The 13,856-nt window shown below is 46.8% G+C and overlaps 1 protein-coding gene across 1 annotated transcript in view; it reads right to left on the bottom strand.

The window, feature by feature from the left end:
• Positions 1–13,856, bottom strand: part of ryr2a (ryanodine receptor 2a (cardiac)) — a gene marked incomplete at both ends in the record, with an annotated part of 435,130 nt that overhangs the window by 224,511 nt on the left and 196,763 nt on the right. Inside the window, 4 exons of the mRNA XM_080517507.1 lie at positions 6,333–6,464; positions 7,653–7,739; positions 9,632–9,791; positions 10,682–10,842. Of these exons, the coding sequence (XP_080373633.1) occupies positions 6,333–6,464; positions 7,653–7,739; positions 9,632–9,791; positions 10,682–10,842 (540 nt within the window). The remainder of the gene's footprint in view (positions 1–6,332; positions 6,465–7,652; positions 7,740–9,631; positions 9,792–10,681; positions 10,843–13,856) is intronic.

Here is a 13,856-nt window from a genome sequence, read left to right as displayed (position 1 = left end):
TCGCCTGGGGTTCTTCGACCCAGTATACCAAGCAGTCCATCAAAAATCTTGGGGTTAAAATGGACCCTGAGTTTAAACTTGACAGTCAGATTAAGGTTTCAGTAAAATCAAAGTTTTTCTAGTTGAGGCAGCTTGCCAAAATAAAGCCAATTCTTTCAAGGCAGCATTTTGAGACAGTGATCCACACCTTTGTTTCCACTCGGCTGGATTACTGTAACGCATTATGTATGGGGGTTAGTGGGTCCTCCATCACCTGTGTCCAGATGTTACAAAATGCAGCTGCACGTCTTTTAACTGACACACATAAATATGATCACATTTCCCCAATTTTAGCCTCCCTTCACTGGTTTCCTGTACAATTTAGGATCTAGTTTTAAATGATTTTATTTGCTTTTAAATCTCTAAATGGTCTTGCCTCGCCCTACCTATCTGAGCTCCTACACCCCTACACACCCACCCGCTCTCAGATCAGCTGATCAGCTGCTCCTTAAGGTGCCATAAACCAAACGGAAGCTCAGAGTAGACGGTGCGTTTGCTGTTGCGGCTCCAAAACTGTGGAATGATCTGCCTCAGCACTTTAAACAGGCTCTTTGCTGTCCCTTCCAAAGACCCATCTATTTTCCTTGGCCTTTGACATCAAGTAAAGACGTTGACCCTATTTCTTTTACTGTGTACCTTGACTGATGTTTTATGCCTCTTAATTTATTTTTGTATTTCATGTTTTATGCCTTTTAACTTGTTTTGTATTTCCAATGTTTTTTTTTTTTATCTCATGTGAGCTGTTATGTATCTTATTTTTCTTCTGTACAGCACTTTGGTCAGCTGTAGTTATTTTAAAGTGCTTAGCAAATAAAGTTAGATTGGATTGGATTGGATTGTTGGGAGAGTGTGGAGACTGCTGTTGAATAATTGTTTAGGTTTATTTGATGGTATTTTATGATCTTGAATAGTATAGATAAACATGTCAGCCAACGACAGTTGACAGAGGCTCTTATATTGATTTGCACAAACAGGAACAATGGCAGAACGACATAAAACACAAAACTCTTCTCACTCCTGATTACAATCATATAACGATCATGGAGCTGATCACTGCAAGACTTTGGAGTTTGGGTTCATTATGTTTTAGATGCCTTTATTGGGAGTTATGTTTGGTTTGTAGTTAGTTAGTTGATCAAGTTTAGCATAGTTTAATATTTGCAAGTTGGCAACCAGGAGTGAAAAGGATTTTGCATTTCATTTGGTCCTGCCATGGTGTTCCTGTTTGATCTACCAAATTAAAAGCCTCTGCTATCTGCCGTTGCAATTAAGGAAGAAGCAAAATGCCAAATGCTAATCGCCCGTACAACATTGGAAGTCTGATCGTATAAGGCGCTGCCTACCCTACCCTGATGGTCCCAGCACGTAACTGGAAATACTGTCAACACATACCATGGCGGTAGTAAACACTTCTTCTTTACATGTGTGAGTAGATGGACAATAACAACAATGATGGCCTCCAGAGTGTCATGACTCCCAGTCCATATTCTCCTGGAACTTGGTAGTTTTACTTTAGCTTCACTTGTATTCGTCTGTCCATACAAATGTCTATATACTCGCCATTGTCAACGCTTTCCAAGATGGCGCCGTCCTAGCGGCAGCCTGTTGCAGCAGCTCCTGGTCTATTTTTATTGCGTTTGTATTTATTGCTATTTTTTGCACTGTCCTGCGCATCTTCGCATTTTCGCAAAGCACAACGGCAAGATGGTTTTCCAACAGATTGGACACTTTTTCTTCTTTTTAATTGCACTCGGGTCTCTTGGGATCACTGGGAGTCATGCCTGCAACACCGCCGGCATTTTTTACACTCGCGACCAGCTGATGGCCCTCAGGCGCCCGACCCTCTTGGCCGGAGAGAGACCCGCCGTACCGGAGGAGCTAAAGAGGAGACGGCGAGGCTGCAGAGCGGGGCTTAAACGGAGGATGAAAAAGAGACGGTTTAAGCCGCACAACCCCACAGTCATCACGGGAAACGTACGCTCTCTGGCAAATAAAGTGGAGGAGCAGGAAGCGCTCGTCAGGACGCAGAGGGAGAACAGAGAGTCCAGTATGATGTGCTTCACGGAGACGTGGCTGCACGAGCAGACACCGGACTCTAACGTCACCATTCCCGGCTTCCAGACGGTCCGAGCGGACAGAGACACCACAGCGACCGGTAAGAAGAAAGGAGGGGGACTCGCAGTACTCGTAAACAACAGGTGGTGTCACCCGGAGCACGTCACCATTAAAGAGAGAGTCTGCAGCCGGGACGTCGAGCTCGTCGCCGTCGGACTTCGTCCTTATTATTTGCCCAGGGAGTTTACCTGTGTCATCATCATCACTGTTTATATTCCTCCATCTGGTAATGCTGAAGCAGCGTGCGATACCATCCACACTGTGACTGCAAGACTGCAAACCAAACACCCCGGGGCCTTCATCATCATCATCACAGGTGACTTCAACCATGCTTCTCTCTCATCCACTCTCCCTACCTTCTACCAGTTTGTGACATGCACCACCCGTGAACAGAAGACTTTGGACCTGCTGTACGCAAATGCTAAGGATGCGTACAGCTCCACTGCCCTGCCACCACTGGGCAGGTCAGACCACAACCTAGTCCTGCTCTCATCATCATACAAGCCTGTGGTTCAGCAGCACCCAGTCACAGTGAGGACGGTGAGGAAATGGTCTCCTGAGGCCATGGAGACACTGCGTGGAGCGCTGGAGGCCACAGACTGGGATGCTCTGTATGAGCCACATGGCGAAGACATCGATGGCCTGACTGACTGTGTCTCTGAGTACATTGGGTTCTGCATAGACAACACCGTCCCCACTAAAGAGGTCCGCTGCTACCCCAACAACAAACCGTGGGGAACCAGCGACCTGAAGGCCCTTCTGAATGAGAAGAAGGCCTTCAGATCTGGGGACAGAGCAGAACTCAAACGGGTACAAAGGGAACTGAAACGCAGCATCAGGGAGAGCAAGGACAACTTCAGACGAAAACTGGAACACAAACTGGAGGAAAACAACAGCAGGGACGTCTGGAGTGGGATGAGAGAGATCCCCGGCTTCCAGCGGAGAGGTGGGACTGCAGCTGAGGGGGATGAACGACGCGCCAACGAGTTGAACACATTCTTCAATAGGTTCAACACCTCCACGCCCGGCGGCCCCTCTACTGCTCCTACTAGCTACAACCCCCCAACTACCCCCACCACCCCCATCACCCCTAACACCTCCCTGCCCCCTGCTGACATCCACCACAGACCTTTTCACACCTCCCACCAACTGGACATCCTCCCAGCCACCACAGCTCCCCACCACCTCCTGCGGTGGACACCCCCCTGCCCCACCCTCATCACCTCCAACTCATCCACCTTCCACCTCAGACACTGCCATATCCCCCACCCCCCCGTCTGGACTCCACATCACATCCCGCCAGGTGAGGAGAGAGCTGGAGAGGCTCAAACAGAGGAAAGCTGCCGGACCGCATCAGCCCTCGTGTGTTGAAGGCGTGTTCCATCAGCCCTCGTGTGTTGAAGGCGTGTTCCAGCCAGCTCTGTGGAGTTCTGCAGCACCTCTTCAACCTGAGCCTACACCTTCAGAGAGTGCCAGTGCTCTGGAAAACATCCTGCCTGGACCCGTGCCCACAAAAGGACGCCCTGCTGCACTGAAGGATTCCAGGCCGGTGGTTCTGACCTCTCACATCATGAAGGTCATGGAGAGACTGGTCCTGGCACACCTCAGACCACTGGTGTGCCCATCGCAAGACCCCCTGCAGTTTGCATATCAGCCCCATGTTGGGGTTGATGATGCAATCATCTACCTGCTGCAGAAGGTGTATTCCTCCCTGGACAGACCCAACTCCTCAGTCAGGATCATGTTCTTCCACTTCTCCAGCGCCTTCAACACCATCCAGCCCAGACTGCTGAGGGCCAAACTGGAGAACATGAGGTTGGTGCTCCCCTCATCACTTGGGTCCATGACTATCTGACGGGCAGACCGCAGTTTGTGAGATTACAGAACTGTGTGTCTGGTCGTCTGATCAGTGACGTCGGGGCCCCCCAGGGAACTGTGTGTATGGTCGTCTGATCAGTACCATCGGGGCCCCCCAGGGAACTGTGTGTCTGGTTGTCTGATCAGTAACGTCGGGGCCCCCCAGGGAACTGTGTGTCTGGTGGTCTGATCAGTAACGTCGGGGCCCCCCAGGGAACTGTACTGTCCCCCTTCCTCTTCACCACATACACATCTGACTTTAAGTACTGCACTGAGTCGTGTCATCTGCAGAAATTCTCTGATGACACGGCCATTGTGGGGTGTGTTGGGGGCGGGGGGGAGGCGGAGTACAGGGTCCTGGTGGAGCGATTTGTGAAGTGGTGTGGGGAGAAGCACCTGCTGCTGAACGTGGAGAAGACCAGGGAGATGGTGGTGGACTTCAGGAGGAACAAGCCCCTGCCCTCTCCAGTCAGCATCAGTGGGAAGGACGTGGACTTAGTGGACTCCTATAAGTACCTGGGTGTCACACTGGACCATAAACTGGACTGGTCCACCAACACACAGGTTCTACAAGAAGGGCCAGAGCCGGCTCTACTTCCTGAGGAGGCTCAGGTCCTTTTTTGATGATAGATCTTTTTTGCTGCGGTGTCCTGGGGTGTCCTGTGGTGTCCTGGGGTGTCCTGTGGTGTCCTGTGGTGTCCTGGGGTGTCCTGGGGTGTCCTGGGGTGTCCTGCGGTGTCCTGGGGTGTCCTGGGGTGCCCTGTGGTGTCCTGGGGTGCCCTGGGGTGCCCTGGGGTGTCCTGGGGTGTCCTGGGGTGCCCTGGGGTGTCCTGGGGTGTCCTGGGGTGTCCTGGGATGCGGGCATCAAGGCAAAGGACGCCAACAGACTGAACAAAGTGATCAGGAAGGCAGAGTCTGTTGTTGGCTCCAAGCTGGTCACCTGGAGGAGGTGGTGGAGGACAATCATGGACAACCCCCCCCCCCCCCCCCTCCTGAAGACACTGGACCAGCTGAAGAGCAGCTTCAACACCAGACTGATCCAACCTGCTGCTCTAAGGAACGTAACAGGAAGTCCTTCCTCCCCACGGCAATAAGACTTTTTAACTCTTCGACCTCCGTCAGAGCCTCAATATAATTACTCATGCTTATTTCTAAGTGCCCATGTTCTGTGTTTTACTAAAATTATGTCCTACCCAGATATTTTATGTCCTACCCAGATATTTTTATATTTGTATTTTTTTATATTTTTTATTCCCTACTTTTATATTCTATTCTATTGTATTTTATAACATTCCTAGGTACCAGAATGCTGCAACAAAACAATTTCCCTTCGGGGATGAATAAAGCTATCTATCTATCTATCTATTTATCTATTTATCGCAGATTGTTGTCTGAGCATGTGCGTGTGGTTTCATTATACAAACAACGAGTGAGTCATTGCTGTGTGAATGGACATCATTTTCAAAATGTTGCTGAAACGCAAAAAGAAATATTTTTTCACTTAAAATATTTGTGTGTAAACGAAGCCTAAACTTTTTTTCAACAGACCACCCACATTCCACACCTGTCACCCACCTGTGGTACCATCACCTTTAATAATGCATTGGTTTTGTATATAGCGCTTTTCTAGACACTCAAATACACTTTACATAGCATTATTCATTTAGTCCATACTGGATGGAGGTAAACTCCGTCTGTAGCCACAGCTGCCCTGGGGCAGACTGACTGACCATGTTGCACCATCGGCTCCTCCACCACCACCAACCTCTCACTCTCACTCTGCAGTCACACAGTTCAGGGTTCAGTGTCTTGCCCAGGGACACTTGTGGACAGGCAGAGATGGGGTCGAACCTGCAACCTTCCAATTGGGAGACGACCGTTCTACCAACCGAGCCCTTTTACTACTAAACCATGTGAGATGTGGAACTTCAGTGAAATACTCTTCCCAGTGGTCAAAGATAATAATAAACCAGACTAAACAAACTGGGTGCGACTAAAGTGGGACTAAAATGGCTCCTACAGACATTTCATTGTATTATACTTCTATTATTATATTATTATTACATCATTGTATTTTTCAACTTTGTTTTCTTTATTCTATTATACATTGTCCGGTATAATTCAATAAAGAAAATGAAAGAAAGGGAAACATTAATTATTATGATTGTTTTTACTACTTAATATTGTATGTTATATGTCTGTAAAGCTGTCTGTCTCTCTGTTTAAGTTGATGTTTATTAAAAATGGATAATTTTTTTATTTGTGGTGACTTCAGAAGACAGTGGACAGGCTAATGATGAGGAGGAGAATGAAGCTGGTACCTTCAGGAAGTGGTTGGGAACTCGACTCCATAAGACCGGAGTGAGGAACTGAACATGAAGCCGTGGGGGACACTGAGGAACTGGGTTCTTCTTTTCACTCTTAAACAGACCTGCTGACAGAGGCATCACATTCTGACATGCACACACACACACACACACAGTTAGTAGACCACGTGAGATTGACAGGGGATAATAATCACATTAATTTGAGGTCGCCGGCAACAAAACTCCACAAGCTATACAAAAATAGAATTAATATAATCATCAAAAATACACATTTCGACAGCAAAGTAGTGCAATAAAATAACTCTTTATAACAATAATATTTTTCATATCAAACTGTTACTATTATAATATATCATAAATCTAACTCAAATAGAACTGAAATCCCCTCATGTCATTCCCCAACATAATATATATGAGCTCATTCTGGTTTATAGTCGGAGTGTGATGCTTTTCCTCACTGCAGATTCATCTATCAGAAGAAATCTGACCTTTTAGTTCACGGTGGTAATAACAGACCTCTGAGTGTGTGTTCATGGTTCACCTTTCATTTTCTGAAGCTCCTCTCAGCAGGAGTGTGTACACTGTCCACACATTTTACTCCAGTAAATGTAATGCATTACTGCTTCTCAGCTGAAACTGTAGCACTTATCCACAGACAAACGTTCAGCTGGGTATATTTCTGCAGGTGGATTTCAACAGCTTAAGAGCAGCCATGTATTTGATCCAGATCCTCTGAAATCAGAATGTTCCTCATATTTTAAAGTGTGTCTAAGAGTCATGTTTCATCAGCTCAGAGGGTGGCAGATTACGTTTTTATTTCAATTACAAGATCAGATTTTATTTAGGAACTCCATGAAGTAACTATGTGAACTCTATGATGGAGTGCTGCTGGGTGACAGATCTTTGTTGTGTCGTTGATTCAATCGAACCACGTGGACGTTCCAGATCTGAACTCTATCGCAGGAGGAGAAGGTGGAAACATTTCCTGCATCTTCCTCCACCCTCCATAAATACATTGGCATTACTCTGCAGCCGTAACAAAGTTTTTTGTTTTATTTTAATGAAAACTACTGACAATTTTTGTTTTTATAATCTCGCTATGAGCTCAATAGCAACAATATAGTATTCCTCCTCATTATTATGAGAAATTGTAAATGTTTTCAGTTAACTCTGCAGTGTAATGTGAATATCTATTGTTAAATATCTCAATCCTAAGACTGTTCTATAAACACAGTGTTTCTTTATATTTGTGACTTACAAGCAGATTGGCCATATTATATTGTTGAAACATTTTCTGGTAAATGACGTTCTCACCTTGATCTGTCCCAGTTCAAACTGAAACACATTGGGACTGGTGGCTTTGGCAAAGACTGCAGGGAACAGCTTGGTGCTGGGCTCGACCTGTCACAAAGAGTGCTGAAGGTCATTTCAATTCTAAATGCATTTCCTTTGCACTCTAAAACACAACAACATTAAATGAGATACAAATATATGGCGCCACGTGGACTGGAAGAAAGGTAAAGGGAAAAGTGGAGGTCACAGTAAAGTCGTGCTTTCCAGACTGAATTCTGATATCTTGACTGAAGTTTACAAAAGAAGACCTGTCACTGTGATCTGAGACAGAGACACAGAATTTAGACTGTCCGTCACAGCAGCGTTTGGCTGAAACATCAGTTTTACAAACTTGAGTAACTGTGACGAGTGGCTCATCCCATGATAGGAACTTATTATAGACAAAGGTTTGACAGTAAGGATGGTTCTCTGAATTTCATGCATAGACCATCACAGTTTTCTCAAAATTCTTAGATTTAGTGCTTTTTAACAGAAGTCCATCATGTTGCATTGATTTATAGCAACTTAATGTACTTAATAAAGTTGTACAATCCAATTAACTTTTTTGATGGATCATTCTTCAAATTGATTAGGCAGTATGCAATTTATAAAGTATTAAGGAATGAATTCAATTAAATTATTTCACATGCTGGAATGAGACTATGAATGCCAGTGTTTGGTTCTGCAGAGCTGTATTCAGGTGTTTTGGAGGCAAGATTGAAAAAGGTGTGGCAGGATGGAAGGAAACTTGTTTGACACGAGAAGTGCAGGGACGCAATGGAGCATTACGGAGCAGTAAGGCAAAGCTACCCACAGCCAAATCTGCGTTTCAACTGCAAAATGTAGGTGGGATTTAGAGCTCTGCAGATACGTGGTGTTACATCTGGACCTTCACATTAACATGTGGACCTTATGAATCCTCTGTTGTTATTGGTTACATACTCCTCTTTGCACTAGCTGTTTTCTTAACTTGTTTTTTTTGCAGCCACAGAGCTGCAGCTGCATCTTCCGTGTTGGTTCTGAACACTGGCCTGGGGGTACTCAGGCAGCACAAAGCCGGCCGGCTCCATTCCCGCAGCGTCACCGGCCATTTGACAGCCGAGACTTCGGTGAGAGCGCGAACACAGGCCAGTCCTGGTGACGTCGCCCCGGCGAAGCGACACCGGAGCGCACTCTGGCGACACAAAGCCGTCAGCGCCGGTCCCGCAGTACGACACTGGCGAAGCAACGGCTGAAACTTCCGCGTTGGGGCCGAGAGTGCAGACGTGATTGGAGGACGGACACCGGGGCTCGGAGCAGCTCCAGTGTCCCGGCGCTCTGGTGCACCGTGTGTGGACGTGGTCCGAGGCCGATGGTTGCCTTGCATCACGTTGTGTCTCGAGCCGCCGGCCAGCTCACCGTGGTTCCGTGTCTGCACACGATGGCAGGTTCTGAAACTCTGCCGTCGAGGAACTGGAGCTCCGGAGCCAGCCAGTGTGTGTGGAAACACGGCGGCCCAGTGACGTGATGCCATGAGAGGCCATAGCGCCGGTGTCCAAGTCCTGGCTCTCTGTCTCTGTCTCACGTCGGCTCTCCTGGGACCAAACTGCATAGCTGAATATGTTGACATACAGCCGACATATTACAATATTAAGGGCTTGTAGTCACTGACCAATCAGCAGACGGTGCCTCAAAACCAGACCCTTTCTATTGTCCTGAGTATCCCAACAGAAAGGAGAAGGAAGAGTGTCAAACTTTGGAGCAGTTATTTTGGTACCATCCACAATTCTTGTGGTGGAAACCAGAACCGTAATGGACCATCCCATTCCATCCCTACACTGTTTGTGCAGTGGAAATGGGGCTTCATGTATTATTTTGTTGTAAAATCAAGTCCTTTTTCTAAATTCCTGCTCTCTTGTACTAATGACAGCAGGAGCCAAACACACAGACAAAATAGAAAAAGCCTGATATGAAGTGTGTACCTGGTAGTATGTACTCAGCTCTTTGCCATTGGCTGTGAAGGTCAGCAGGCCATTTGTTGTGTCCACCAGACAGCCGATCTCCAGGCCATTGTTGTTCCTCCCCTGACCAGGACTGCTGCTTTCTCCAGCCCACACCATGTAGCAGTTGCTGCGTTTTATACTGCACAGACAGGATGGCCCGTCACAGAAAGGTATGCAGAAAAAACAAGGTTTCAGTTTACATGGCATTCAAATTCCTGCATGTTTTGTTCCCATGGTCAATGTGAACAATTAAAAGAAAACATAATTTCAAAGACGTGTGTTTTGACACCACTTTCTACCACAAGATGATGCTTGACTCTTGCACCCAATTGTCCTCAGTCATATTTTCAAAGTCTCTGCAAGACATCTAATAAAATGGTTTTTTTTTATTAAAGCATCCAAAAATAGACAAAAACAATGATATCTTGCTGTGTTGCAAAATATTTCAGAATGCATCACCACTTCAGCTGGTCTTGTAGCACATGGTGGTGACTTAATCTGTAATTATATAGCAGTGAAATATAAGAAATGGTTGAAGCACTGGGAAACTACAACATAGCAGGAAAAGGCTGAAACTGAATTTGCAATGTCAAACAAATATGGAGGTTAAATAGAATTGCAATGAAAAGCTTCACCTGCTACGTGTAGTTTATAAAGCATAATTTCCAGAGGTGGCAGATAGAGACTGTAAATATGGCCCAGCAATTGTTTTGGGGCAGTTCTGGTATCACATCATGTTTGGCTGCATTTCTATTGGTTGATGGCAGCAGTCACACTATGAGGTGAAGTGGAGTGAAGATGCTTATCTATTTTAAACACGGTTGGAAAATCATTTCTTTGGCAGTTACAAAAAAATAGTCGTCTGCTAACCTCTCTAACTTTATAGCCAGAGACCACGGGTCTTAAGCCAGGATCGATATCGTCAGTCACACGTTTTTGTATAAGACAATTGAAACACACAATGGAGAGCCAACTGCTTTTACACACCTACAAAACTACACAGCAAACGTTGGTCACAGCTCCACTAACCTTTCATGAACTTTGCCCTTCTCATCTCCCAGAGTGACAGTGACTGTACGGACTTTGTGCAACTCGAATCCAGGGTCATACTGATGAAAGTCAGAGGTGACCCAGCCCACCCATACACTGCTGGGCTCCTGACCAGGGAAAATCCGCACTGAGTAGTAGTGCTGGAGAGAGAGAGAGAGAGAGAGAGAGAGAGAGAGAGAGAGAGAGAGAGAGATTTTTAAAAATTTTTAAAACAACCTTTATTTACCAGTTCAAAAACGGTAGTCCTTTTTGTCACCAGTATAAAAACAGTTCACAGTATAAAACAACAAAACATCTATTTCCCTTCAAATAAAGAGCTGAACTCCAGTCGTTCCTCCACCACAGAGCAGATGGTGTTCTTATAACACCACCTCTCGTTAAAACTGAGCAGCTCCTTCATTTCCTTAAAAAGATTTAAATCAACCCAGACCCGGGCCCTGACCAAAGATAAAAACATACTGAGCAGATCCTGGTCCACCCCCTGCTGAGCCTGGTGCTTCCTGCTCAGATACAGTGCCAGCTTTGCTTCACCCAGTATAAGATTCAGCAGGAGGTACTTCTGGGCCTCCCTCTTCCTGTACCCCGCCCCAAAAATAAAAACCCCATCAGACCAGGTTTCATCAAAAACAGAGAATAACATTTTAAAAAACAGTGAACAAGAGTCTCTTCCTCGTCGCAGAAAGGACAGGCCGCGGACACAGTGGGATTCATTTTGTTCACCAATAGCCACCGCACCATGGAGGACCCTCCACTGTAGACCCCCAGTTCTCTTTTTGGAGGGAGTTTATAGAGGACCCTCCACTGTAGACCCCCAGTTCTCTTTTTGGAGGGAGTTTATAGAGGACCCTCCACTGTAGACCCCCAGTTCTCTTTTTGGAGGGAGTTTATAGAGGACCCTCCACTGTAGACCCCCAGTTCTCTTTTTGGAGGGAGTTTATAGAGGACCCTCCACTGTAGACCCCCAGTTCTCTTTTTGGAGGGGGTTTATAGAGGACCCTCCACTGTAGACCCCCAGTTCTCTTTTTGGAGGGGGTTTATAGAGGACCCTCCACTGTAGACCCCCAGTTCTCTTTTTGGAGGGGGTTTATAGAGGACCCTCCACTGTAGACCCCCAGTTCTCTTTTTGGAGGGGGTTTATAGAGGACCCTCCACTGTAGACCCCCAGTTCTCTTTTTGGAGGGAGTTTATAGAGGACCCTCCACTGTAGACCCCCAGTTCTCTTTTTGGAGGGAGTTTATAGAGGACCCTCCACTGTAGACCTCCAGTTCTCTTTTTGGAGGGAGTTTATAGAGGACCCTCCACTGTAGACCCCCAGTTCTCTTTTTGGAGGGGGTTTATAGAGGATCCTCCACTGTAGACCCCCAGTTCTCTTTTTGGAGGGAGTTTATAGAGGATCCTCCACTGTAGACCCCCAGTTCTCTTTTTGGAGGGAGTTTATAGAGGATCCTCCACTGTAGACCCCCAGTTCTCTTTTTGGAGGGAGTTTATAGAGGACCCTCCACTGTAGACCCCCAGTTCTCTTTTTGGAGGGAGTTTATAGAGGACCCTCCACTGTAGACCTCCAGTTCTCTTTTTGGAGGGGGTTTATAGAGGACCCTCCACTGTAGACCTCCAGTTCTCTTTTTGGAGGGAGTTTATAGAGGATCCTCCACTGTAGACCCCCAGTTCTCTTTTTGGAGGGAGTTTATAGAGGACCCTCCACTGTAGACCTCCAGTTCTCTTTTTGGAGGGGGTTTATAGAGGATCCTCCACTGTAGACCCCCAGTTCTCTTTTTGGAGGGAGTTTATAGAGGACCCTCCACTGTAGACCTCCAGTTCTCTTTTTGGAGGGAGTTTATAGAGGATCCTCCACTGTAGACCCCCAGTTCTCTTTTTGGAGGGAGTTTATAGAGGACCCTCCACTGTAGACGCCCAGTTCTCTTTTTGGAGGGGGTTTATAGAGGACCCTCCACTGGAGACCCCAGTTCTCTTTTTGGAGGGGGTTTATAGAGGACCCTCCACTGGAGACCTCCAGTTCTCTTTTTGGAGGGGGTTTATAGAGGACCCTCCACTGTAGACCTCCAGTTCTCTTTTTGGAGGGGGTTTATAGAGGACCCTCCACTGTAGACCTCCAGTTCTCTTTTTGGAGGGGGTTTATAGAGGATCCTCCACTGGAGACCTCCAGTTCTCTTTTTGGAGGGAGTTTATAGAGGACCCTCTACTGTAGACCCCCAGTTCTCTTTTTGGAGGGGGTTTATAGAGGACCCTCCACTGTAGACCCCCAGTTCTCTTTTTGGAGGGAGTTTATAGAGGACCCTCCACTGTAGACCCCCAGTTCTCTTTTTGGAGGGAGTTTATAGAGGACCCTCCACTGTAGACCTCCAGTTCTCTTTTTGGAGGGAGTTTATAGAGGACCCTCCACTGTAGACCCCCAGTTCTCTTTTTGGAGGGGGTTTATAGAGGACCCTCCACTGTAGACCCCCAGTTCTCTTTTTGGAGGGAGTTTATAGAGGACCCTCCACTGTAGACCCCCAGTTCTCTTTTTGGAGGGAGTTTATAGAGGACCCTCCACTGTAGACCCCCAGTTCTCTTTTTGGAGGGAGTTTATAGAGGACCCTCCACTGTAGACCCCCAGTTCTCTTTTTGGAGGGAGTTTATAGAGGACCCTCCACTGTAGACCCCCAGTTCTCTTTTTGGAGGGGGTTTATAGAGGACCCTCCACTGTAGACCCCCAGTTCTCTTTTTGGAGGGGGTTTATAGAGGACCCTCCACTGTAGACCCCCAGTTCTCTTTTTGGAGGGGGTTTATAGAGGACCCTCCACTGTAGACGCCCAGTTCTCTTTTTGGAGGGGGTTTATAGAGGACCCTCCACTGGAGACCCCAGTTCTCTTTTTGGAGGGGGTTTATAGAGGACCCTCCACTGGAGACCTCCAGTTCTCTTTTTGGAGGGGGTTTATAGAGGACCCTCCACTGTAGACCTCCAGTTCTCTTTTTGGAGGGGGTTTATAGAGGACCCTCCACTGTAGACCTCCAGTTCTCTTTTTGGAGGGGGTTTATAGAGGACCACACGGTTATGTATCACCAATGTTCTCCCTCTAAAAGACATTTTGGGCAGTAACCACCTCCACTTGTTTAGTTTGCCCCGTATCTTTTCTATTAGCCCCTCCCAGTTTTT

Source organism: Blennius ocellaris (genome assembly GCF_963422515.1).
Source record: "Blennius ocellaris genome assembly, chromosome: 21".
Classification (NCBI taxonomy): Eukaryota; Metazoa; Chordata; class Actinopteri; order Blenniiformes; family Blenniidae; genus Blennius; species Blennius ocellaris.
The sequence above is the reverse complement of the archived record's forward strand: the minus strand, read 5'-3'. Positions and strand labels throughout refer to the sequence as shown.